The 23,491-nt window shown below is 41.0% G+C and overlaps 1 protein-coding gene and 1 long non-coding RNA gene across 4 annotated transcripts in view; one reads left to right on the top strand and one right to left on the bottom strand.

Moving 5' to 3' along the window:
- Window positions 1-3,630: 3,630 nt before the first annotated feature.
- Window positions 3,631-13,407, bottom strand: LOC141916729 (uncharacterized). The gene is made up of 2 exons (XR_012621178.1): window positions 13,295-13,407; window positions 3,631-4,490 (listed from the first exon to the last, which is right to left on the bottom strand). It is a non-coding gene; the product is annotated as an uncharacterized LOC141916729 (long non-coding RNA).
- Window positions 13,239-23,491, top strand: part of WARS2 (tryptophanyl tRNA synthetase 2, mitochondrial) — a 51,461-nt gene continuing 41,208 nt past the window's right edge. For 2 of the 3 annotated variants that reach the window (XM_074809484.1, XM_074809469.1), the window contains exon 1: window positions 13,239-13,355. Coding sequence is in view for 1 of the 3 variants with exons in the window: in XM_074809476.1 (XP_074665577.1) it covers window positions 13,302-13,355 (54 nt within the window). In the remaining 2 variants the exon portion in view is untranslated. The remainder of the gene's footprint in view (window positions 13,356-23,491) is intronic. The other variant, XM_074809476.1, reaches the window with a different exon arrangement.

Here is a 23,491-nt window from a genome sequence, read left to right as displayed (position 1 = left end):
TTTCCAGCCCCCCCCCCTGCCTTTCTCAGAACACGAGGACATTGAGCACAGCAACTCTTTGTCCCAATGTCTTCAGTCCCAGTACTTCGGCCCCAGCTCCCTACCTTCTGTAGTCTTGTCAGAAAGGTTCCTCCTCCTCTCCAATGCTCTGTCAGACAAACACTGAAACCACAGTAGAAGCAGCAACACTGTTCATCTCCTGTGCCCTGAGACAGCACGTCCTCACCACGTATCCCACTGCTCCGGTAGGAGAGAAGGTTGCCATCCACCCCTGGGTTTGAGAACAGGGAGAAATCCTTCAAAGAACATGCATTTCTAATGTCTTTGTGTGGAGCGGGACTTTCTGAGGCTCATAACTTGAGTAAATGTGGGAAAATTTTCAAGGAAATAGGCAAGTATACATGTCTGACATCAGAAGGATCCTCCGCCCCAACTGCTGATCAAAAGACAAGTCTTTCATCCAAATCAGGTAGAGATTATTATTTCTTACTGGTATCCCTTTCAGGCTTTTTTTTAGCATATACGTGAGAATAAAGTCTCCCTAATTTTTTTCTGAAAACTCAATTAATTATTTTTCCTCCCTTTTGCAAAGAAAGGGGAAAAGAAGGATGCAAGGTACAGAGATTAATCCCTGACATGGGAAAATTCACCATAGTTATTTCAAATGCAGAAAAGTTCATTCACAACTGAAAACAAGGCATTATAATGATATGGCATAAATTTTCAACATACTTAATCATAAGTGTTTCCTTATATGTTGGCTATAACAATGAGTTTCCAGGACTATTTCTGTTAAATGGAAAACAAAACTCTGCTTTGCTCTCATATTGATTAAAAGGTGTGCTAAGATCTTGCAAATATTTAGTCAAAAACTTGTTAATAATCCTTCCTAAGTTGTACTGAAAATGTTTGACTCAGTCTGAGCAACCTCCTCAACTGCATTCCCAAAGCCAACCCACAGCCATCGTAATGCAGAGTTTTACCTTCCTGTCCCAATATACATGGCATGGATAAAACCAGAGCAGTACAGCCGGGTGCTCAATACAAATTAACCAGGGGATCATTAAAGACTCCAGGCTATCAGTTTGGGGACTTGCCTTCCTCTCCTTCTCCTGCCAGCAGCCCAAGAACCTTCCCAAGCCCCATGGCCACTCTCCTTCAACCCCTTGCCCCCCACCACTATAGCACACCTCAGGTGGGTGGTTGCTATGTAGGTCATGTGAAAAATAGGTTGGAGAACAATGGGAAACCATCGTTTCTCATGCTAAAGAGAGCAGTGACCAGAAATGGATGAGCAAAATGCTTATGTACCTGACTCCTGTGACACTATGGTCAGGGTGAGCTCCGGCTCAGTTTTTTATCAGTCTTAGCATCAGGGTTGAGAACTGATTAGAAAATTGAATTGCCTCTCCCTAGAAAAGCCAGAGGGGAAGGTGATTCTTTTTTTGGCCTGGGTGAGGTGCTTTGAAAGAGGATCCCAAGGCACATTAGTAGGGGAGCCAGCAGTCCTGCTGCTTTGGTGGTACCTGTTTTGTGGACAAACAAATGACTTCAGCTTCCAATGGTGTCAATCTGGAACCCCTCATCACTACCAAATTAATAAAAATGTCTTTAAAAAGTGAATAAAAAACATGTAAAAAGCGCTAAGTAGCCAGCAGTCTGACGCTTGAAGCCCAAGATTGCATGGTAGAGAGGGAGCAGGGGGTCTCTTTCTCACCTAGGTAATGATTATACGAGCCCCATAAGGACATAGTTAAATCAAGTATTAAGAAGACTGCACTTAAGAGGGGGAAAATATGTCAATCACACTTTGCCTTTGACAAAAGGAAATTCCTTGAAACTGAGAATGGGGAGAGAGCGGGAGGGAGAGTGTCTCGTCATGTGGGTGGCCAGGAAACTGGAGGCCAGAAAAGTACGAGAGAGAGAAAGAGTAAGAGACAGGGGGGAAAAAAAACCCACCAGACTGAATTCTAATCCAAATGCTGTGAGGCGTTCACACCAGGCCTTGTGAGAATATTAACAAGGTTACAGGAGAGGGGCCTTTAGCCTCAGGAATTATTAGTGAATATGGAATTATATTTGCGCAAACACAACCAGATGCAAGCAGCTAAATGCTCTACAGATGTGAAAGGAGACGGAGTGTGTTCCAAATGGGCAGCAGCTTCATGTGTTTTAACCCTCATCGTGGTGCCTGGTTGCCTGTCTGAGAGGGCTGCTTTTCTGAAGTGGCAATGGGACGATAGGGACAGGGTCTTCTTTTTTATCAGAAATCTGAACATGGGTACACTTTAGGGACTATTCTTCCCCAGAGCCACTAGCATCTCCCAGCTGACCAACTGTCGTGCTGAATAATACATCCCGACTACATTCTTTTATCTCTCTGTGCCTTAGATTAATTTCTTGCAAGTTTTCATTTTTCTTCGATTTTGCCATGTCTTTTTCTAAAATGTCCCTCTGCCCTCCTTCCCTGTTTTTCCTCATTGTTTGCTTTCTCTGGTTGCATTGTCTATCTCCACTGTGGCCTGAGCAGCTAGCCCATGTGCATGACATCGCAGGCTGTTTCCATTAGAATGAGAAATTGATTACAAGAGCCAGGTATTTCTTTGAAGTAATCCTGTTTTACTACAAACAAAGTCCCACTTCTTGAAATACAGTAAGATTGAACAAGAATACATTGCTTTGCTTATGATCCCAGATCTGCTTGCGGTCAGAGCTCGGCTCAAAAAGCTCCTTCCCTTGGCTTTCTTTCAAGGCCATTGTGTATTCATTTCATTTCTCGTACCATGATTTTTTGGGTTTGCTCGCTGCCTGTTTCCTCCTGCTTTCCACTGTTTCATTTGCTCTAATTGATCCTCTGGCCCTGCATTCAATGTTTACTTTGGGCAGTAGGCTCCATTGTTTAAGTTATTACTAAACACTGGGTGTTCCCTCTTTTAGTCAGTGTGGAAGGCAGCAATTACACCTAGTACCCTGAGTGGGATGTATGGATGATTCGAAACCAAAAAGCTGCCTCTCAGCTCCCAAACTCACATTATTAGGTGTGTAATACCAGTAACTCAGTGTCTCTCTTGAGAATGCAGCTTCATCATTCTAGATGAATTGCTACTTCCAAAGTAATTACAGTCCCTACTCTGAGGAGGAGAGAGCACATACGGAACCTTTAAAGATCAACTTTATCAATTTAAGTACAAAGCCACTGAAATGGCCGTAGGCATAATTATAAAGGTTTCTAGTGTCACTCTGTGGCAGAGTTAAGACTTATGCTCAAGAGGAAATTTTCTGCTGTGAAGAATAATGGCAGCAAATGACTGTTCAGCCTATAGAATTGTAAAAGTACGGAGATCTGGAGGCTTATGTATATGGAATTTTAACAGATTACAGTTTGACTTGGGTGAGTATGCTAATTGTGATTTTAATTATCTGAATGGTATGAATTTCTCTTAAGTAAGATCTTGCCCATTTATTTCCTTGAATGATAATGCTTGTTTTTGAAAACAATCACAACATTCCTACAGTATGGCTTGTGCAAAATTATGGATGAGGTATGCCCTCAAATTTCATCATCTTTTAAAATATTTTCTATCATTGAATGTGTGTTTTAGAGACAATTAAAGATTCTAGAGTCAGGGCAGAATTTTCAAACTCAGTATGCTTTATTGATTACTCTTTACTCTCTATGAAAAACACAGTGTACTCTCCTTAACAGTATAATATGTATGGTTTGATTACAAAACAAATTTTCTGGTAATTTCAAAGATGTATTTGAATATATTAATTTTCTTAGAGATTAGAAGTCAGGCATTTAAAAAAAAAAAAAGTACCACCCATTATTAGACCTCTCTTTGTCTCCTATCTTGGTAAAAGAATACAGACTCCAGTGACCCAAGAGTATATGAGGCAGGAGGCTACCCAGTGAAAAGGGAGGGTGGAAAAATATCACATCTTCATAGATGAAACACTTATTATTCTGTGACAAAAATTGTTTCTTATTAAAACTGCCAAATAAGAATTTTGTTCTCATAGTATTTAAGGGGGAGTCAAGGCATCAATGGGAGAGAGCAGCAAAAATGACTTCAACCTCTCCTACAAAACTGGCTAAAAGCTCTGCTAGCTCCCACATAAGTGGAACTCACTGTAACCTTGCACGAAGACTTTATCTCACTTGCTTCTTGTAATTAAGTTGGTTTTGTTTGGGTATTTTTCCTGTCGTGTGTAATCTTGTTTTCCCCTCAGGCAGGGTCCAGAGGCTGCTCCGTGGACCACCGTCTCCCCTCAACATGGCTGCTGCTCCCCAGTGCTCTGGATGGGCTGAGAGCGGTGGCAGGCCTCAGCTGGTGGCCACGTTGAGAAGGCTTTCCCCATTGTTCCCAACGGGGTCTGTGTTTTATGATGCCTCACAGTATAGGCAGCCACCATCCCTCGAGGGCAACGGCAGTTTCTGTTTCATGGAGAACAATGGATGATGGTGGCCAGTCCAAAAGGGAACAATTCTGCATGGGGGAAAACCAACAACAACAACAACAACAAAACAACTTTTAGTTACAAAAAATAACAGCAAGTATGGCCATTCATATGAAGCATCTGGGAGGAAAGCACCTATTGTGCCAGATCCTCTTTACAGGCAAGCTGAGAGGGAGGTGGGAGGCATCACGCTCATTTTCTGCACTGAAGGGGAAGCCAGGAGCACCCTCCCTGGAGGAGTGATGGAGAGGAAAGCAGATGTATGTAGACAGCTGGCTCCAGGCTTGTAAGTAATGTGGACAAAATCAAATTTCGCTGCCCAAAGGAGAAAGGACAGGATCACTTCTCCCACAAGATGGAGGAAAGGTGAGAAGCTGAGACAGAGGGCTCAGGGAAAAGCTGTGAAGAGCTGATCAGCCGCTGCCACCATCACCAAGAGGCCAGAAGAGCTGGAGACACGGACCGATGCTGCTTGGCGGTGCCACCCTCCTGCCCAATAAGAGCTGCTGGCCATGGAATCCTCTTGCTCCCTCTGCAGTGGTTGACCTGGCTCCCTGAGTCTGAGGCACAAGAAAAGCAGGTAGCAGAGCAGGGAGGTTTCACTGTCACCCCCAACCATGCTCTAGGCAGCTGGTCACTCTGACTGAACGAAGGGCCGGTTTGGCATACAAGGGGAGAAGGATTGTGTGAGCCTGGAAAATTTCATAAATTCACAAGGCAAAGCCAGGCTAAGGGAATGCAAATGAGGGGGTCGTGTATGAAGAATAACTAATGGTGGGAGGTGACAAATCAGCAGGAATTTGGAGTGCAGAAAGCAAAGGGTGTTAGAGTCTATTTCAGCAACTTTTCATTGCTCTGGTGAAACAAAGCAGCTGCAAACCCAAAGTATCCCATAAACCATAGGTGTTCTGCATTCCCCAGACTGGAACACAATAGTCAGAGAATAGCCATGAATGTGCGTATAAATGGCAAAACAAAAAAATTAACACTGAAAATCTTTATCTGGGAGTGTTATTTAATATTACATTAACACACGTGGATGATTTTTCTAAAGATAATTATAACAACTCTGCATTTTACGTATTTCAATCTTTCTGATATTCAGAAATACACTTGGCTCTGCCATATCTACATTTTTGTAAAGTGTTTATTTTGGTACTTTGTGACAGTCTTATTTTTTAAATTAACATAACATAATTAGTGAAATGTATATTGAACTGTACATTAAAAGGATGTTAAATCATTACCAGTTCAACAGGTGTTAAGCCCCTGATCTCATTTTAGCAATTAGTATTTTTATTAACCACATAGAGTATGAAAGCACTTCTAGTAAAGTTTGCAGATGATGTACAGCTTGGTGGAATGATAAACAGTGTTGAGAAAGAGTTATCCACAGCTGGGTTGATTTGGTATGAAGGGGAACTCATTCAAGCAGTGTGTCTGAACACACATAAATGGGGAAGGTCACACACCTGGAAACAAAAAGACAACGTCACTCTTACAAGTTGGGGGACTGTGGAAACCACTGACACTAAAATTGGTAGACAGAAATCAGACAGAAAGAATGTGAGCTCTCAGTGCAGTACAGCAGCTAACACTATTCTCAGAAATATGTTATTTATTGTTCTATCAATCTGTGCATCATCTGCAAACTTTCTTAGTAACACTTCAATTTTTTTTTTAGCAGATGGTTGAGTAGAAGCAGACAAATGATAATGAGAATAGCAATAGTATTGTGGCACATTTTGGTGCTTATCCTGAATGGAAGAGCTTGAAAAACCGAAAAGATTAAGGAGCCACAACTATAATTTAAAATACGTAAAGCCTACTTTATGACAGTTTTGAAAAAAAAATCAGTCCATGCCATTTCTTTAAGTAAAAACCCCCACCATATTCTTTGATTATAAGGGAAGCAGATTTCTGAAAATAAAACGTGGTTTAGCTTAAAAGGCAATGAGGTTATACAACCTAAAATAGGGAAATTAGATTGGACTAATTTAGATTGGAAATAGGGCATATTTTTTAGGAACTGGACCAGTTTATAAAAATAAATTGTAGGTTTTAAATCAATGACTTTTCAAAAGTGTCTGGTGTTTAATGACCCCTGATTTAAATGTGAATTTGGCAAGCAGATTTCTCTGTACCCTACTCTCACATCTTTAAGATCCTTATTCCAACAAGCAAGTTGAGGGATTCATTTCATTATGTAGAGCTTCTTCTGAGAACCTTGGGCAGACATGTAAGTCACAGGCAAATGTTCACACTCTAATATATCCTCTAGAGAAAGTGAGAGAGATGTCATGCTAATTGCCATTGTAAAAAGGCAGCTGTGAGGTTCTCTTACTAAACTGAACAACCAGATTACAAAACAAAGGTTCAGACTCTGTGAATTCCTGCCTACTCCCAAATTTTCTAAATCTGTTTGCTTACGAGATTTTCCCTAACAGACAATTTCTTAATTTTTCCAACCTTGTTTAAACTTTTAAGCTTTCTTCACTTTTCTATTAATTCTAGTAATAATATTTGCAGTCTTAAAAGTCTTTACTATGTTCGCAGGTATGGAAATACCACCATCAGTTGGGTATACCTGAAGGAAGTTTGGCAGATAGGGGAAATGATTAGGAGAGAGAAGGCCATCCTCACTAATAATGTTGCCCAAAGTAAAACAATAGTCCATGGACTATTACTTGAACACATGCTTCCACTTCACAAAGGAAGAATTGCTGTTGCATACCAGCAAAAGCCTCCTCAGTGCCCAAGAAGATTACGACTGAACAACCAGTCCAGATGATGATTTTATCAAACTGTTTCCCAGATTTGTTCCAGTTTTGCATACAACTTAACAGATGGGTACAATGGGGTTAGGGAGTACATGAATCTACTGTAATATATTTTGTGTGGTATTTGCATTAATACATATTAGTATATTGAAGTTTTAAAAGGAGGGCATTTATGTAGGAGATAGGAAGGTCTCAGGGCAGCATCTAAACCAATAAATTTCCTTCTTTGCAGGGCTAAATTCCTGTAAGAATACCAGAAAGTATGAGAAAGTACTGTATATCTGGCCTCCAGTGCTTCTTACAACATCTTTTCTCTCCTTTTCCAGTCTTGTGTTCTTTAAAAGCAGACAGATATGGATGATACATCAGCACTAATTTTTTTCTTTGTGAAGTCTGTTGACATAAGACATTTTTTTCTGTCTGTGGATTTCATTTAACTTACAGAGGGTAAGTATGTCCATTCACCATTCCTACTGACAGTCCCTAAGAACACTTATCTGGACAGTAGTATTTGCATATAAAACTGAATTTTAGATACAAAAGACAGGAGTTATAAAAAACATTGCTTACATTACACCCAAAAATATATTAAGCATTTTACAGATACAAAATAAGATAGCTCTCTCCTGGGAACAATGATCGAAGGTCTCCTCAGACACCCAAGCTGGATTAACCGCCGGAAATAATAGCAAAATTGGGTTTTCTATTTACTGTAGTAAAGCAACCTTGTCTATAAACTCCTTATTGCTGCAAACCAAAGGTGTGTGTCTGGGGAGGGCAAGCTTTTCCCCTTGATGTTCCAGGACATGGAAATACAATCCTTTTTCAGACACAGATGTTTGCAATAGAAAACTTTCACTCCACTCTCTTCTGTTTTTAATCTGCTCATGACAGGAAACACAGATTCAAAATGAATGTAAAGAACACAGTCACCATAACTGATGATAATACAAAAGAACATGTAGGAAAGATTTCTTTTTCCCAACATATTATAGGGAGAAAAGGTTTACAGATTTCAGAAGATTCTAGGTGTTTTTATTTCTCAGTGGCTACCAGTAGAGTGTTTTTCCATGAACTTCACAGGATATAGCTCTCTGCAATGCTGCGATACTATCAACAGTTTCAGCGTACAAAAGATAATACAACACTTCTTCATGCTCTCTGCCAGATCTTCAGCACTTTCAAACAACTACCCTGCCAAAGCTTCACTGAACAGACAGATGTATAAAAATGGTCTAAGATTTTTCCATAGCATGTGTAAAACGTAAAATGAAACAGGTAAAAGTAATTGATTCACCCTCTTCAGCCAGCCTTGCTGCTAACCTCTAGGCTCTCAAGAATTTCAAAGATGTGCTTTTAAACTACGCCAACCTACACATCTGAACTGAAGTTCTTTATGTATGACAATGTGAAGGGTTTGACTGGACTCTTTCCTCGGCTTTTTGGTTGCGTGTTCCAACTTCTCCTCTTACTCTGTTCTTCAGATCCCACCCTACCTGGTCTCCTTTCTCTGCCTTCTCTAGTTTGCCTAAATCCCCTTTCCTTGCTCTTTCATTCAGGTAGTACCTTGCTAACAACATCCTTCATTTAAAAAACAACAGGAGTCACAATATTTACATGGTGATTTCTGCAAATTCATTTATCTCACAGGGTGTCATACACTCTTTGATCCGTGTCCATTTTGTCTGCTTAGACTATGAGCTATTTGGAGCAGCAGCTGTCACCTGGTGCATGCTTGAGCAACGCATAGCACAAAGGGATCCTATTTTAGACAGTACTACTGTAGCAAACAATAAAACCAATTGTAATTATAATTACCCCTCCCCCAAGCTGCATTAAAAAGCATGATCAAAGACTCAGTAATAGAGAAATGACAGCATCAACTTTGTGATGTGATTTTAATTCATTTCCCTCTCTTCTTCTGTATAAATATTATGATACTGTCTCTAGCTATATGATAGCATGCTATTTTTTCTGCAAGGGTCTTGCTTCATTGATTATTGTTAATTTTTAAAACTATTTTTATTCAAAATGGTGTCCTAAAACTTTCTTACCATAGGATTTTCTGTCATAATCCCTCAATTTGAGTAGAGAATTACTAATTTCCTTCTTATTCATTACTCTTTGTTAACTTTCATCAGAGAATGTGAATGTTTCAAAAGTATTAGTGAAATTATTTTGACAATGCTGACTTGAATAGCTGTTACTTTATTTTAAAGATGGGAGCTAAAGCACAAATAGATTAAGCATAAAGCATAAATCTTACATGTTAAATTAATAGATATAGGTTCTAATATTTTAGGCTGTTTCATGTTTTTAGCATATGGTATATTAGAAGCACAGCAGCAAAAAATCAGCTTTTAGCTAGGAGTGCACAGAATTTCTGCTAATTTTTCAGGTGAGAAACACAAAATATTTTAGTACACATGATTTTTGACAGTGGCAAGGAATAAAGCCAGGTTTTCAAAATTTATTCAGCTTCTCTAACCATTCTTCCTTCTTACAATCTTCTGCCAACAACCAAACACCTTCTAATTTCTACATTAAATAAGACAAGGAGGCTGTGTATAAAACCTCTACACATCCCTAATTCCCAGGACCCCATTCACATTGCAGATCAACCAAGGCTGGGTCTAGTGTAAAGCACTGCCTCCTCGAGGCTTCATGAAAATAAAAGTTTTATGGGCTGCAGCCCAGCTACAGAGGTCTTTCTACCTGGAAAAAGAATTGCAGACTTTCTGTTCTGCTCCTAGCACTATCCTGTATTTTGAGCATATGCCTAAATCTTCTCTTAAATTATCTTACAGCTATTTTCTGTAGTTTTCTCACTGATTTGTCAGTATCTCCTTCTGAGCATGGAAACCCAAAGTGGACTTAGTATTTACTGACTGGTACCCCAGTACTAAAAAATTACTTAATTGATCATTTCAGCAACAGGACTGCACTAGTAGAGTTGCTTGTCCAACACAAACTCCAGATCTTTTGCAGAATCACTGTGTCCCAGGAGACACACAGTCATCTGAAAGATACAGTCTAGAACTCTTGATTTCTAAGTCAACAGTCCGCTTGGCAGTATTAAAAACAGAATTGCACTAGTGATATTTTGACTGAGTTCTGGTTCATGTTCACCCATTACCAGTATTTTCCTAATTTGGGCTCAGCAGCAGATTTTGCACATCTAAACAGTCTTGAATGGATTCACACTGTGCATTGGGGTAATATGAGTAAGGGAAAAGTGTCTAGGAATCATACATGAGGAAGGTTAGAAGGGTTTCAGCAGCAGCAGGAGATTTCAGAGGACAATAAACATGAGAAGTGAATCTTCCTCCTCCTCCTGTAACTTGGCCATCTCTTAGGATGCGAGCCATCTCATCTTCTCTGGGATTCTCAAGCCAACCTCTTTCTCTTCTCACCTGTCTTGCACATTCAAACCACTCTCACTCTGCCTGCACCAAGAATATCCCATGCTTCTGCCCCTGCTAGATTTCTGTCGTAGTAGTGCGCTCGTCTTGTGTTAAATAGCTATTGTAAATATTTTTTCTTTTTTGTTCAGCTTGAGTTTGGGTTTAATAAAGACTTCACAGTAATAACTCCGAAAAAAAACCCACTTTAATTCAAGCTTTTACTTCTGTTTCAATTTGATTTTAAAACATGCTTTGTTTTAATACACTCCTATTATCAGAATGGTCTGAGTGGTCACCATGTTTTTAGCATTATTTACAAGTCTGTCAATATTTGTGTCAAGGGCACATTTCAACATAAATTATTCAATATCTATTTCCAGATTACTGCTAACAGTGATGAGTAGGGCAAAGCAAGGGGCAACACAGAACTCTACTAAAAGTCTCCCAATTCAGATTTAATAAGTACTTTTGGAGAGCTGTCAGCTAATCAGCCCTCAGCCATTTAATGTGTGCTATTCTGGTACATTTAATTAGAATGCTCTGTGGTACTAAGTCAAAGGTATTACAAAAGTCTAAAAAGTATCACCTCTTACTGTTCCATTTATTAACTCAAATTCTAATAATCTTGAAACTTAACACTAATATTTTTAAAGTAGTATTAACAGTACCTTAAGCCTTTAGTCTTTTATCACTGAATCCCACAAGCTTTTTTTCTTCATCAGTTTGCCTCAAATCAATGTTTTATTGATTTATAATAACATTATATTTATATTTAGTAGATGATGATGGCTTTCTCCTTGGTAACTACATACTAGAAAAGAGTTTGGTTTCAAATTCTTTACAACTGAAAAATCGTCTTAACATTTCCTTATCACATTATCTCAATTTTCTTTACAACTTTTTGAAGCTAAGTTTATATTCCATTTGCCTCTTCAACATTCCCCTCTTCACCACATTAGTTTAAGACAGTTCTATCTGCTCCAATTAGTCTCCAATGGAGAACAGTTCTAGTTGTGAAACAAAGGCTGAGGCACCTGCACACCAGCAGGGTTGTCACCTGATGCTTCACTGAAAGCATGCCTTCAGTCTCACATTAGTGAGCCATTTTTTGGCCTTAGGGCTGGAAAACCTCAAAAAATATCACCTGGACTCTTCCATTTTTCAGCTTCTTCCTTGATGTCTCCTACAGTTCAACCAGCTTCACGTGATTTTGCTTAGTTCTCAAAAATGGCTGACACATTTTTGCTGAAATAGAACACTGAATAAAAATGTCTGACAAAGATGAACATTGCACATAGAAGTTTCCAGCTCAAATTATAAACAGTATCTATAGTGATGATGCAAAAGGTGAAAAAATTATATGTACAGTTCCTGGGTTCAAAAGTTCTTATTGACTGTGCAAAGTATATTTTTTACAATTTGTATTATAGTAGAGTCTGGGGAACTAAATGAAAATTAGGCTATAATGTACTAAGCACTGTACATATACACTTTTAAAATTTAAAAATTGTTATTAACCAATGCACCAAAGTGAAAATAAATAAACCGTTATGTAAAAGTAGTTTAAGCTATTAAAATTACTTCAGGATATTACAGTTAGGAACATCCTATGGTAATATCCTCAGTGGTAAGGTTTGGACTAATCTTGCTTAGTTGGCTGCTGGAAATAATCAACTGTATGACGTGTAGCGCCACTGATAACAGACCTACAAGCACCTTCTTTCCTGACTGCTGGTTTGTTTCCCCAGGTCCTGCAGTAGCAATCCCCACAGACACCGCCTCAGATGTTTCCAGCCCTACAGATGGCCTGCAGTTCACAGCACCTGAACATGGGTAACAAGCATTTTGTGGCTTCCCAGCATAGGAATTGAACTGGGTAATTAACTGGGGAGAAACCTGGCACCCTTCCCAAAAGAGCCAGCACATGGGGTTGATGTACAACATCTTCAGGAGCACGTTAAACCGCATTTATAACTTCAGTGTTACTTACTTGTTTTGGTTATCTGGTGTATTGGAAGCAACATGGGCATTAAGACTGGATTTGGGGACACGCAGTGTCAGGGGTGAAAGAGGAAGAGAGCTGCTTCAGCCTTGGCACTGGGGACAAAGCAGGGCAGAGAGAAGCTTTTTAGGGTTTTGTGTGCAGATCGACTTTAGTTTGGCGAGCAGATGCGAGGGAGGCATCTTCAAGCCGGGGCCAGGCCACGGATCTCTTGGTGGAGACGCTGCGTGGACACGGCCAGGCGGCTTGAGGGGAGCCGGGGAGACCTCAGAAGTTATAGAGGGGCTGGGGGGACACACTGCCGAGAAGGGCAATTTCAAGAGCAACCTGCGCATGAGGCAGGACTGTGACAAAAGAGGAGCGATGCGCTGGCGTTTGCACCACAGGCAAGACTCAGCTGGGAGGCCCCGACCGCCACAGCGGCTCCCACCGCCCTCCGCGACGCTCCCCTGACACGTGACCGCTCCCCTGACACGTGATCGTCCCACTGACACGTGACCGCTCCTCTCCCCTCGGCCGCGCCCTCGAGCTGCCACTCCGGGACGGCGCATGCGCATTCCGCAGGCCGGGGGACGCCGCATGCGCACATACTTCCGGGCTTCTGCCCTCTTTCCCTTCCCCCCCGCACCTCCCCCATCCCTTCTCGCCTTTGCCATGGCGACACCGAGTGGCCTGATCCGGGCCCTGCACCGCGGGACCCTTGCCCAGGTAACCGGCCTGGGACGCTTCCCCCGGCCCGCCTGGACGCCGGGTCCCTCCCGGTCTCTTCGGTTGGGCCGGCCCAGCCGCCAGCCCGCCCCGGCCCGGTCCGCGCATGCGCAGTGGGGCGGCTGAGGGGCGCAGGGCGGGACCGGGCGCCGTGAGCTCCTGCCGCCCCTCGGGCCGCCGTTCTCTCGGCGCCGTCCTGCCCGCTGCCCCGCTGGCTGCTCCCTGCCGCCTGCTCCCTGCCGCCCCTCTGTCGTAGCTGCTTTTCCTTCGCGGGGCACACGGGGTTTAGGGGCGCGGGAGGGAGGCCTGAGCCAGCAAGTGAGGTGTGGGGGCGCAGCGGCTGCTCCCGCCGCGCCTGGGGGGTGGCCTGGTGGTCCTTCAAGCGCTGAGGTACCACTGGACCTTATTCACCGTTGATCTTTACTTTTTCCCTAGAGCATTATCTTGCGATTTTAAACGTACCTACCGGATACAACTCCAGTCTTCTCTAGCAGGGGGGGAAAAAAAAAAAACACGCATGAGTGTCTGAACGTTAATTAGAGGATGTATGTCAGCCCTCAGCCTCGGTACTTATACAGCTCGGGTGGGGTGTAGTAGTGGTTAAATTTGCTTCATGCGTTTGGGATTTCCATTGTACCTGTAAGGAACAGGAACTTGCCTTCCCCGTCGCCCCTTCCCCCCCATTCTATTAACAAAATTGAAATAAGGGAGCAATTGATTGCACTGATCGTATCTGGCGATCAGCCAAGTCAGGTAGGAATATATTAAGTGAGCATGTGTTTATAGGCAACTTTCTCCATAAAGTTTTCTGTCTGTAAATGATCTGCCTTACCAATCTAAATTTCTATGTAGTTTGTAGTCTTGTTTTTAAAATGAGTGGAAGAATTACTTATTAAAACAATCTGATTACAACAATACTAATGTTGCATCATTTTAGTGAACATTCGTTTCCCTTAGCTGGACAATTGGTTTTTTTCATGAAAATCATGCTAACGTTCATGTATCATCCAAATCCTGAATGGTACGCTATGTTTCTATAATGGCACACTTTATCCAGAATGGGTGTCAGGGTAGGTGTGTCTCATGTTGTTTGTGAGGCAAAATAGGGTAGGTAGATCGGAGATGGCTTTCAGTTTCTGGGTGTTATCCATGCGATCTGGGACCTCGCAGCAACTGAATTCTGTTACCCCCAAACACAGGGTCGTTGTTCTGAGAATTTCAAGCTAAAACATACGCTAATACACAAAATGTTGGTGTATGTAGTGGTGAGTCTGGGTAAACTACAAGTTGCAGGAATGTTTGAGTTATTTCAGAGCTAGGATTTTTAAGGTTAGACTGAGGAAATTCAGGCATATCTCAGTTACTTACCAAGACAGCTAATAGCGTGCAAATGACCTTGATTCTGCCCTTTCCATTGAGGAGGTAGGGTGAGAGGGAAAGAGGGAGAACCAGTTTTCCCATATGAAACTTTCATAACCGATATTTTACTTAGTAACTATATGCTTATGTGTTACTATGAGGCAGAGGTAAGGTTTCCACCTATATTTTTTGTTTCTGTATTCATTTGTGCATGACTACTTTGAATTTTAACCATATAGAAGACTTAAGGAGTCTTGACATGACATACTTAATAAGCTTGTTGGATGTTTCCATTCCTTTAGGTGTTTTGCTTTCATTTCACTTCTGTGTACCTAAATCTTCCTAGGTTTTTAACACTTAAAATTTGAACAGTAACACTGTCCCTGTAATACATTTGCCAAAGCAAACAACATGCAAATCTTGCACTCAAACCACTCTTTATTTTTAGAATAAGAACTGCAAAGTTCCTTCAAAAATATTGAAAGAGTTTGTATATGCTTATCTTTCCAGCTACTCACGGTGGCTCTTTGGGATCTGTTCAGTGTCCTGGCAGGTACCCTCCCCTGCCTTCATTCCTCTAGCAAAGGATTCTGGTTTATCTTGCGTAATAGAGAAATCTGCTCTGAGTGAACTTCATCTTAATGTTTGCTCTGATATGAACTTCTTTGCCACCTCTGAGTCTACTGTCAGATCAAGATTAATTATCAAGTGCGTTGTCACCTGGTTACTGTTACCTCCTGTCCTTTAGATGTGATAGGGCTGAGAATGTACTTCCTTCTTTAAATGTTTTAATTTAAAAAACAAGAGCCCGAAGGTAGTGTTGGTTATGTAGCTTCATACTGTCCACCCCCAAATAACAGTAGTAATTTGTTTCTCTGATTTTTAAATTTGCAAGTCCAATATGCTGTGGGCTTTTGTCACTTTCCTCTCTCACTTTAAGTGCCCTCTTATGTCTATCTGGAAAGAATTGCTCTAGAATTGAAGTGGTACTTCAGTGCTTCTTCAAAAGAATTGAAGAAAAAGACTGGCTTCCTAAGTTATGCTGTTCCTGTTGCCAGACTGGACTTCAGAGTAGTTCAACTGTTATGGCAGACAGACAGCTTGGAACAGATCATGTATTTGCTGTGCGCTAAGAATGTTCAAATTTCAAGTTGGAAATGTGTTTGTCTTCAAGCTTGAGCAGTACATATCTACTGACAGCCTTATAGTTTTGATGTTTAGGTGTTTGATAATGCAGTCATAGTTATTAGAAGATGCAATTTCTGTGATTTTAGCTTTGTTTCACTGTAGTTCATTGTTATGCTGGATTTATCATGCTGTGGAAAAGTTCCTCTATACTTTTTGTTGTACATATTTCCAGTACACAACTAGAACATGCAGTCATAATATGTGTGGTTAAGAAGAAAGTAACATTTTTGGAGACATTGATTATTTTGGGTATCTTTTAAGAGCTTATTTTCAAATTCCTTGATTTACTGTTTTTCAGTGGTCTCTTAAGTCAGGGTTATAGAAAATCATTTCATCAAGTCTATTTCTTTGATAAGATACTCTTAAAAATGGTGACTAACAGGTGCTCCAGGGAATTACTGATAAAATTCTGAGAAATCCAACTAGGCATAACCTGTCAGGAGGAAAACTTAATCTGATTAAGGTGAGTCAGTCAGCTGTTGGTGTATGACCTGATAAGATATGAATTAGGTTTAGTCCTGTCAGCAAAGCTCTAGAAGTTGTTGCTATCAATGTAAGTGTTCAGTTACATCTTAAATCTTACTAATCAGGCTCTCACATTGTGTCAGTCAGTGAGTTTCATGGGTTAGTTGTTACATGAGTATCTTCAGCTGATAATCTCTCTGTACTCTCACTGTTACAAAGACAAATCATTTGAGATCAGAAGTGGCCAGTGGTCGAATCCCAGCATGTGTAGGCTTTCTCTTCTCCAATTCAGACCTTCTTTCCTAACCGTAACAGCTGCTGATTAAAAAAAAAAAATCTAAGTGAATGAAGTAAAGATAGGGACTGTTTGTGCTTAGGTGCTCAGGGAAGAAAATCTTATGTATCAGCCCCGCACAGCCCAGGGGGAGCCCCTCCCCCCCATCCCCCATCCCTTCTTTTTTTAAATTTTTTGACTTAAGCTTTACTGAGGAGTATTTGCCATGCTAAGGCCAGTGATTAACTGTGGAGCATTTCTGTACTGATGTGAACTCAAACTCTTGGACAGGGTATCTCTTTTTCTCCTCTATACCTCATAATGGATTTCTAATTTGTTCAGAGAGGAGCCTAGTCAGCATTGCACGTACTTCCTTCAGACTCTCTGATCCACATAGCTCCTGCTACATAGTATGCTTGAGACACAGAATCACAGAATCATCTAGGTTGGGAAAGACCTTGAAGATCATCCAGTCCAACTATTAACCTCACACTGACCGTTCTCAACTCTACCAGATCCCTCAGTGCTGGGTCAGCCCGACTCTTCAACCCCTCCAGGGATGGGGACTCCCCCCCTGCCCTGGGCAGCCCATTCCAACGCCCAACAACCCCTCCTGGAAAGAAATACTTCCTAAGAGCCAGTCTAACCCTGCCCTGGCGCAGCTTGAGGCCATTCCCTCTTGTCCTGTCGCTTGTTCTTTGGCTCAAGAGACTCATCCCCCCTCTCTGCACCCTCCTTTCAGGGAGTTGTAGAGGGTGATGAGGTCTCCCCTCAGCCTCCTCCAGACTAAACCCCCCCAGTTCCCTCAGCTGCTCCTCATAAGACATGTGCTCCAGAAGGTAGTTTACTACCTTCCCTGTTACCCCAGTGAAGTAGAAAAATTGTGACATCTTGCTTTTGATTATAGAGTCTCGTGCATCGCTAGATGGCTTTCTAGGCTCCCAGCTGGAGGCCTACATTTAGATGTTCTTTGTCTCCAAGAAATCAGGAGTCTCTGGCACCATTTTTCTTTTCTAGTAGCAAAGTAGTTATTGCTATTACAGTTACTGTAAGAATACTCTTAATACCTATGTTGCTTTTCTTTCTGAGAACATCTTTTAAAGGAAACATAAACCTCTCATTTTGCTGCCTTTTTTTCCTACCCTGGTCTTCCCTCTTTGATAGGTAACCCTTCCCTGGCCTTCACACATGGTCTATTACAGTGACTGTACTGTTGCTAAGCTGTACATTTTGATGTCCTACAATCTTCATCTCTTGTCAACTTTCACAGGAGTGATGCATCAGGAAGTAGATTCTCTTTTAGCCTGATGTGATACAGAGCTGCATCATCCAGCCACAAGGGTTGGTATTTTTTAACACAAAATACTTTCCTCTTTGGTGCTAGAATTTCGTCCTTGTTTTTTTGGCATTCAAAGTTGGATTTGTTGTAATGAAACTCAGGACAGTGACTCTAGCAGGCACTGTTCAGGTCATACAAAGAGAAGATTGGTTTGAGTCCCACAGTCCCAGGGATGCTGCTTCTACCTCTCCATGAGTGCTGCACAGAAAACATCTCTGGTGAGTGTTTAGTCAGGACCACTGCAAGTACAAGACCTTCAAATCCAAGGAATCTTAGCCAACATGTTTGTAATCTTAGCAGCTCATTTAAAAATGTTCCTGTTTCTTTACCTAAGTTAATAGCTGAAAAAACGCCATAGGGTAGATCCCTGTAGGTAGTTTCTCTAGCTTGTTTTACAGTTTGTAACCGAAGGTGGTGCTAAAATCAAGACACGTTTACTGCCTCGTCCTCTACTGTGACAGCCTAATGGGTCTCAAGGCCAAAGTTAAACTACTCTGGCATGCTTTGCTCTTGACAAATCCATGATCGCTGTTGTTTTCCTCTAGTTATCTTCTAGGGAATTGCAAAAGATGTTTTTTGTTCACTGAGAATTGATGCGAAGCAGACAACCTCCCAGACTGCTCTTCTTTCCCTGTATTTTTGGAGACAGGAATGACATTTGTCCTTTTTTGGTCTTGATACTTTGCTAGGCCTCTGTGAACCTCAGTGATTCTGGCCAGTATTCTCAGTACTTTAAGAAGAGATCTTCAGACTGGTTGGCTCTGATGAAATTTGGTTCATTTTTTGAGGAAGTATTGTTCTTTCTGTATTCAGGCCACCTGATCACTCCATTGTTACTGTGCTAATCATGTTAATGACTGGTCATGTTTCATATTTTTTAACGAAGAGAGCTGTGAAAAAGGCAGTTAGATAAAAATTGAAGGGTTGTTTTTGAAGGAGACCACTAAAATGCTTTTTCCCAGATTGCAAATTTAATCTTGAAAATTTTTTTACTATAGTTACCATATGGGTTCTGGAGAAAGGAAATAACTGAAATTACCAGGCCCTACTCCTTAAGGATTTCAAAGATTATAGTTCAGACTGTAGTGGGAGAGAGAGTTCAATTTTTAGTATCATTCAGATGTGTTATGAATGAAATGCAAACAATTTAAAAGCGTCCATGTTCCCATTTTAAATTTGTTGCTGTCACACAGAGGTCACTTTGTTAACCATTAATGAAATGAGTCCCCAGATTTATGTAACAAGCTGCGCACGTACACAGGTTACTGCAGCAGGTCATCTTCAGAATGGCTGTCTAGGCAGTAACGTACTGAGACGGATGGTTGAGCAGACAGTTTTTTAAGTGCCTGCCTTGGATTTATGATTGTGACAGTCCCCAGTGTCGTATCTCTTTCTTCTAGAGAGCATGAAGGTTGGAGGTAGCAAAGTGCTTTTGACTGAGGAAAATAAGCTGGAAACGCAAATACCTGTTAGACAACAAAGACACGTGGTGTTTCCTGGCGTCCAGTATGGGGTTGTTCAGTATGTTGTAATCTACAGGACCTTTAGGAAAGATCTAAGTGACTTGAGAAATGCTTTCCAAATACAGGTAGCCTGTATGTGGATTCATGTGTAAAAATTGGTACCTTTTTTTTTATTTCCTGTTTTCCTATTTTCCTGAACTTTAACTTTTTTTGACTACTGTTGTTGGGCACAGATATTAAAAGTTATTTAGTTATCCAACTCCTGAAATCAGCTGGATTCAGCTTTTGGATTAAACCTCTAGTGTCTACTATCCAGGTTGGAATGGAATTCTTTCCTAATCAGTCATTTGTTTTTATTTTAATCACTAAATAACTTATGTTTAATCCTCTAGGGAGACTGGCTTATCTTTCAGATAAAGCATTGGAAGCGTTCTCTATGCCAGAATGAAACTGTTAGCTTGTGTATCATTTTCAGAACTGAAGGGAAGTTAGTATGCAGTGAGAATATACATTTTTTTGGTCTTAACTAGGTTTGAGAGAACTGAGATTTCCATAGAGATTTATTAGACCTTCCCATCGTAGAGAGACTTCTCCTAATCTGCCTTGCTTAATGCCTTGTCTCTAGTGGATTTTGGCCACTGTTGTAGCTGCACAGGAGAGAGCTCCCATTGTAGACAGAAATGAAGGATCTTTGAGGCGTGAACGGGTCCTATTCATTTCCATAATGGAGTTCTAACAATAAAGTCTGGCAAACATAGATTGTTTTAGCAGGAAACAGCCCTTTATTCTGGCGTCTTGGCAGGACTTGGGTAGAGTCCCACCATTCTTTCCCCCCTCTGGCCCTTGCTTTCAGTCTCTTGGCTGAGCCTGTCTTTTCTCTTGAGAGACTTCTGTTTTTATTAACTTGGGTTTGTACAGTGAGTTTAATGAAAGATGCTACTCTGGCAGTCCTGGATGTTGAAGTTTTGTGTAAATTTCTCTGGTGCATATGTACAATTCACAATATGTTTGTGAATTGTACAGTCTGTAGTGGATCACCTCCGTCTCTAGACCGCAGACTGGGGGTCTTGTTTTAATGCTGTTTCATTGGCAGATAGAATTTCCATTTACTAATACTGCAAGTGCTATTCTAGACATTCAACAATTACTTTTTCCATGACACAAGTTGTGGTTTATGCTGGGACTCCAGGGTTAGATGAACAAACATTTTGTGGAGTTGACTCAAATTACAGTAGGATCAGAAGTTGAAGAAAACCCCTAAATGTTAAGTCACCTTAGATCATGTATTTTTTGAGCTCTGCTGAGTTCGTAAGTAGTGAATTGGAATTATTTTCCTTTTGGTTATTTGAGCCCTTGACTGTAACAATACCATTCTTGGAGTCCCCAACTCAGACAAATCATGTAGCAGATTTTAGAATTTTCCGTTGTATCAGGCACATCTTTGTATCCACTGGACAGGATTAAATACATTTTTGCCCTCAGAGATGTCCACCTTGAGAGTGTGCTGAAGTTCTCACCGCAAAGGAAATGAAATGTATACATATTTGTATATATGTATACACACATATAGATACATGATGAAGTACATATACTTGCTTTTTCATTTCCCTCATTCTTGTGCTGAAATGTGATGATTGCTACCGCAAATGAAATGTCTGCTTTTACTTTTAACTTCAAGTTTTTTGAATTATGCTAGGGCTTGCTTCTTCTTGGACCTGGCAGAAGTAATGGAAAGGTGAAGTTTACCTGATTGCTTCGATGATGTCTGCACGATATCTGTATGAAGAATTAGTGTTGTGTGGAGGAAGCACTAATGGTTTCCTCAGTTTTCATGGTGTTGCACATAGGTCATGTTATAAACTACTACCAGGTTGCTGATGTTACCTTCATAACCAGGCAGATAAACCCCTGCTATGCTTCATTTGTATTTAGATGGCACTTTTGTAATTGTACAGACTAGGAACTTTTCTTGGTTTAGATTACTTTGTTTACAGATAAGGGATTTGGAGTCTTATAGTATACATTAGAAGGTGAATTAAGTGCTTGTTGTTGGTATTTCAAAGTGAGGTCAGCCCATCTAGTTCACCTACTTAGGTGGGTGTCAGTATTTACGTTCCTGTGCAGAAAGATCCCAGGGTTGGAGAGTGGTAAGTTCCCATTTTTGAGGCTCGGAGCTCCTGTATAACTCTTCCAAATTCCCCGAAATATTCAGAAGCTAAAGTAAGATGAAACTGTATACATACTCCCACTCTGACAGATGGAGTATATGTGGTTTTGAATCCCATCACTGTGGTTTCTGGTCACAGTCAGTCACAATGAAATATTATACCTTGGTCTTCATAGTGTCCTCCTCACAATCTGGATGCTGAACTATTAATCTCATTTGGAAGGTTGTTGGCCAGCATTCAAAAGAAACGAATTGCTAGCATCTTCAGAGCTTCCTAGGCTCACCATCATCTTTTTTCCATTTGCTAGGTGAGTAGTTCTGACTCTGGAATCTGCCACGTTAGCTGTGCCTTGGGAAAGATATAGCAACATTTCCATGTTAATAAAAGACTTCAGGCTTCCTGATGATCTCACCAAAGATTCACATAGCAACTATTTCTGTCACTTGCTTTCACTCTTGTAGATACTCCAATATCCCTGTCCTTTGGCAGCCAGATTGCTAAATGGCCTGTTTTGAGCTTATCCAACAGCAGGAACAGTTCTTTTCAGGGATTCTGCCTTAATCCTAGGTCTCATGGGCATTTGCTTTTCTGCTTACCAACATTGCTTTTTACGTTAACAACAGCAGAGAAATATGGGGAAGTACAAACTTTTGATGACAGAACCACGTTATGCTATCCTTCCTAAATAGAACCTTTTTATAGACACATCAAAGTTTCTTTCAAAGGTGGTCTTTGACTTCTGCTTGAATTGGGTTATCCATTTGCAAATATTTTTCTTGAAATCACATACTTGCCGAGATGTGGAAAGGCTTTACTTAATAGGCATCCATAGGGTGCTTTCCGTTTGCATGGAAGAACAAAACAGTTTCAAACATTTCAAAGCCTCTTTGTTGCTTATGTAAAGGGAATGAGGGGTCCAGCCCTCTGAATTCCTGACCGAATCTCATTTTGCATCTCTGCTGGCAACAAATTAGCCCATGTAATTGCTGCCACCAAGAATGAGTATGCATTCTGCTCTTCATACACTTCCAGTGGAGTTTTTTGGTGTGTTTTTTCATTTGGGTGGGTTTTTTCCCTGGAGGATATCCACATTTGAGATCTTTGCAGAGTTAAAGCAATGTCAGCACTTCGCATGTTCATCAAGCATTAAGCCAGGTCACAACAGCCAAAGGTGCTGTCACTCCCTTCAGAGGGACATTTTTACAGTTGGCCAGGCAATATTGATTGTAAGTCTCTAGTAGAATACTTGCCAATACTCAAAGAAAAATGGAGTATTAGACGTCTCTGGGATACCTGCAGTACGAACAGTCAGCTTGTTTTACACCGATGTACTCCAAAGGGTGCATCCAAATGGAGAGTTAGTGATTTGCCTGGTTTCCTGTTGGGCCAGTTCGGGTAATACAGGTAAATTAGCAAGGCAGACCTCATCTTTATAACAAAGCAGTGAGTGCCACACACAAACTAGGGAACTTTTAATTTGATGTTTCTGGGCTCAAGGTGTGTAATAAGCAGGACCGTGACTACAGTTTGCTGTGATTTGGGTGGTGTGTGCCATGGCCATTCTAGCCTCACAGGTAACGTTCTATAAACTTCTACATGCTTTAGATCTCAAACATGGTAACCCTTAACTGTACTGCTACAAATCCTTACCTGTATTGCCTTTGGTTTTACATTACTTAGATGTTAGTGACCAAGGGGCAGACTTTTTTAAGCAGCGTTTTGTTGTGCAAGTGATTGAAGATGCTGGTGCATGTTAGGTATCAGTCCTACAAGAACTTCCCCTCATGTAAGCAAAGAATTTGCTCTGTATACAGAAAACTTCATCAGTTGCAAATTCAGTCTGCTTGTTCAGTGGATGTACAGACACTACACTCACCCCA

Source organism: Strix aluco, chromosome 2, assembly GCF_031877795.1.
Source record: "Strix aluco isolate bStrAlu1 chromosome 2, bStrAlu1.hap1, whole genome shotgun sequence".
NCBI classification, from domain to species: Eukaryota; Metazoa; Chordata; class Aves; order Strigiformes; family Strigidae; genus Strix; species Strix aluco.
Note: the sequence above shows the minus strand (reverse complement) of the source record. Positions and strands in the feature narration are given on the sequence as shown.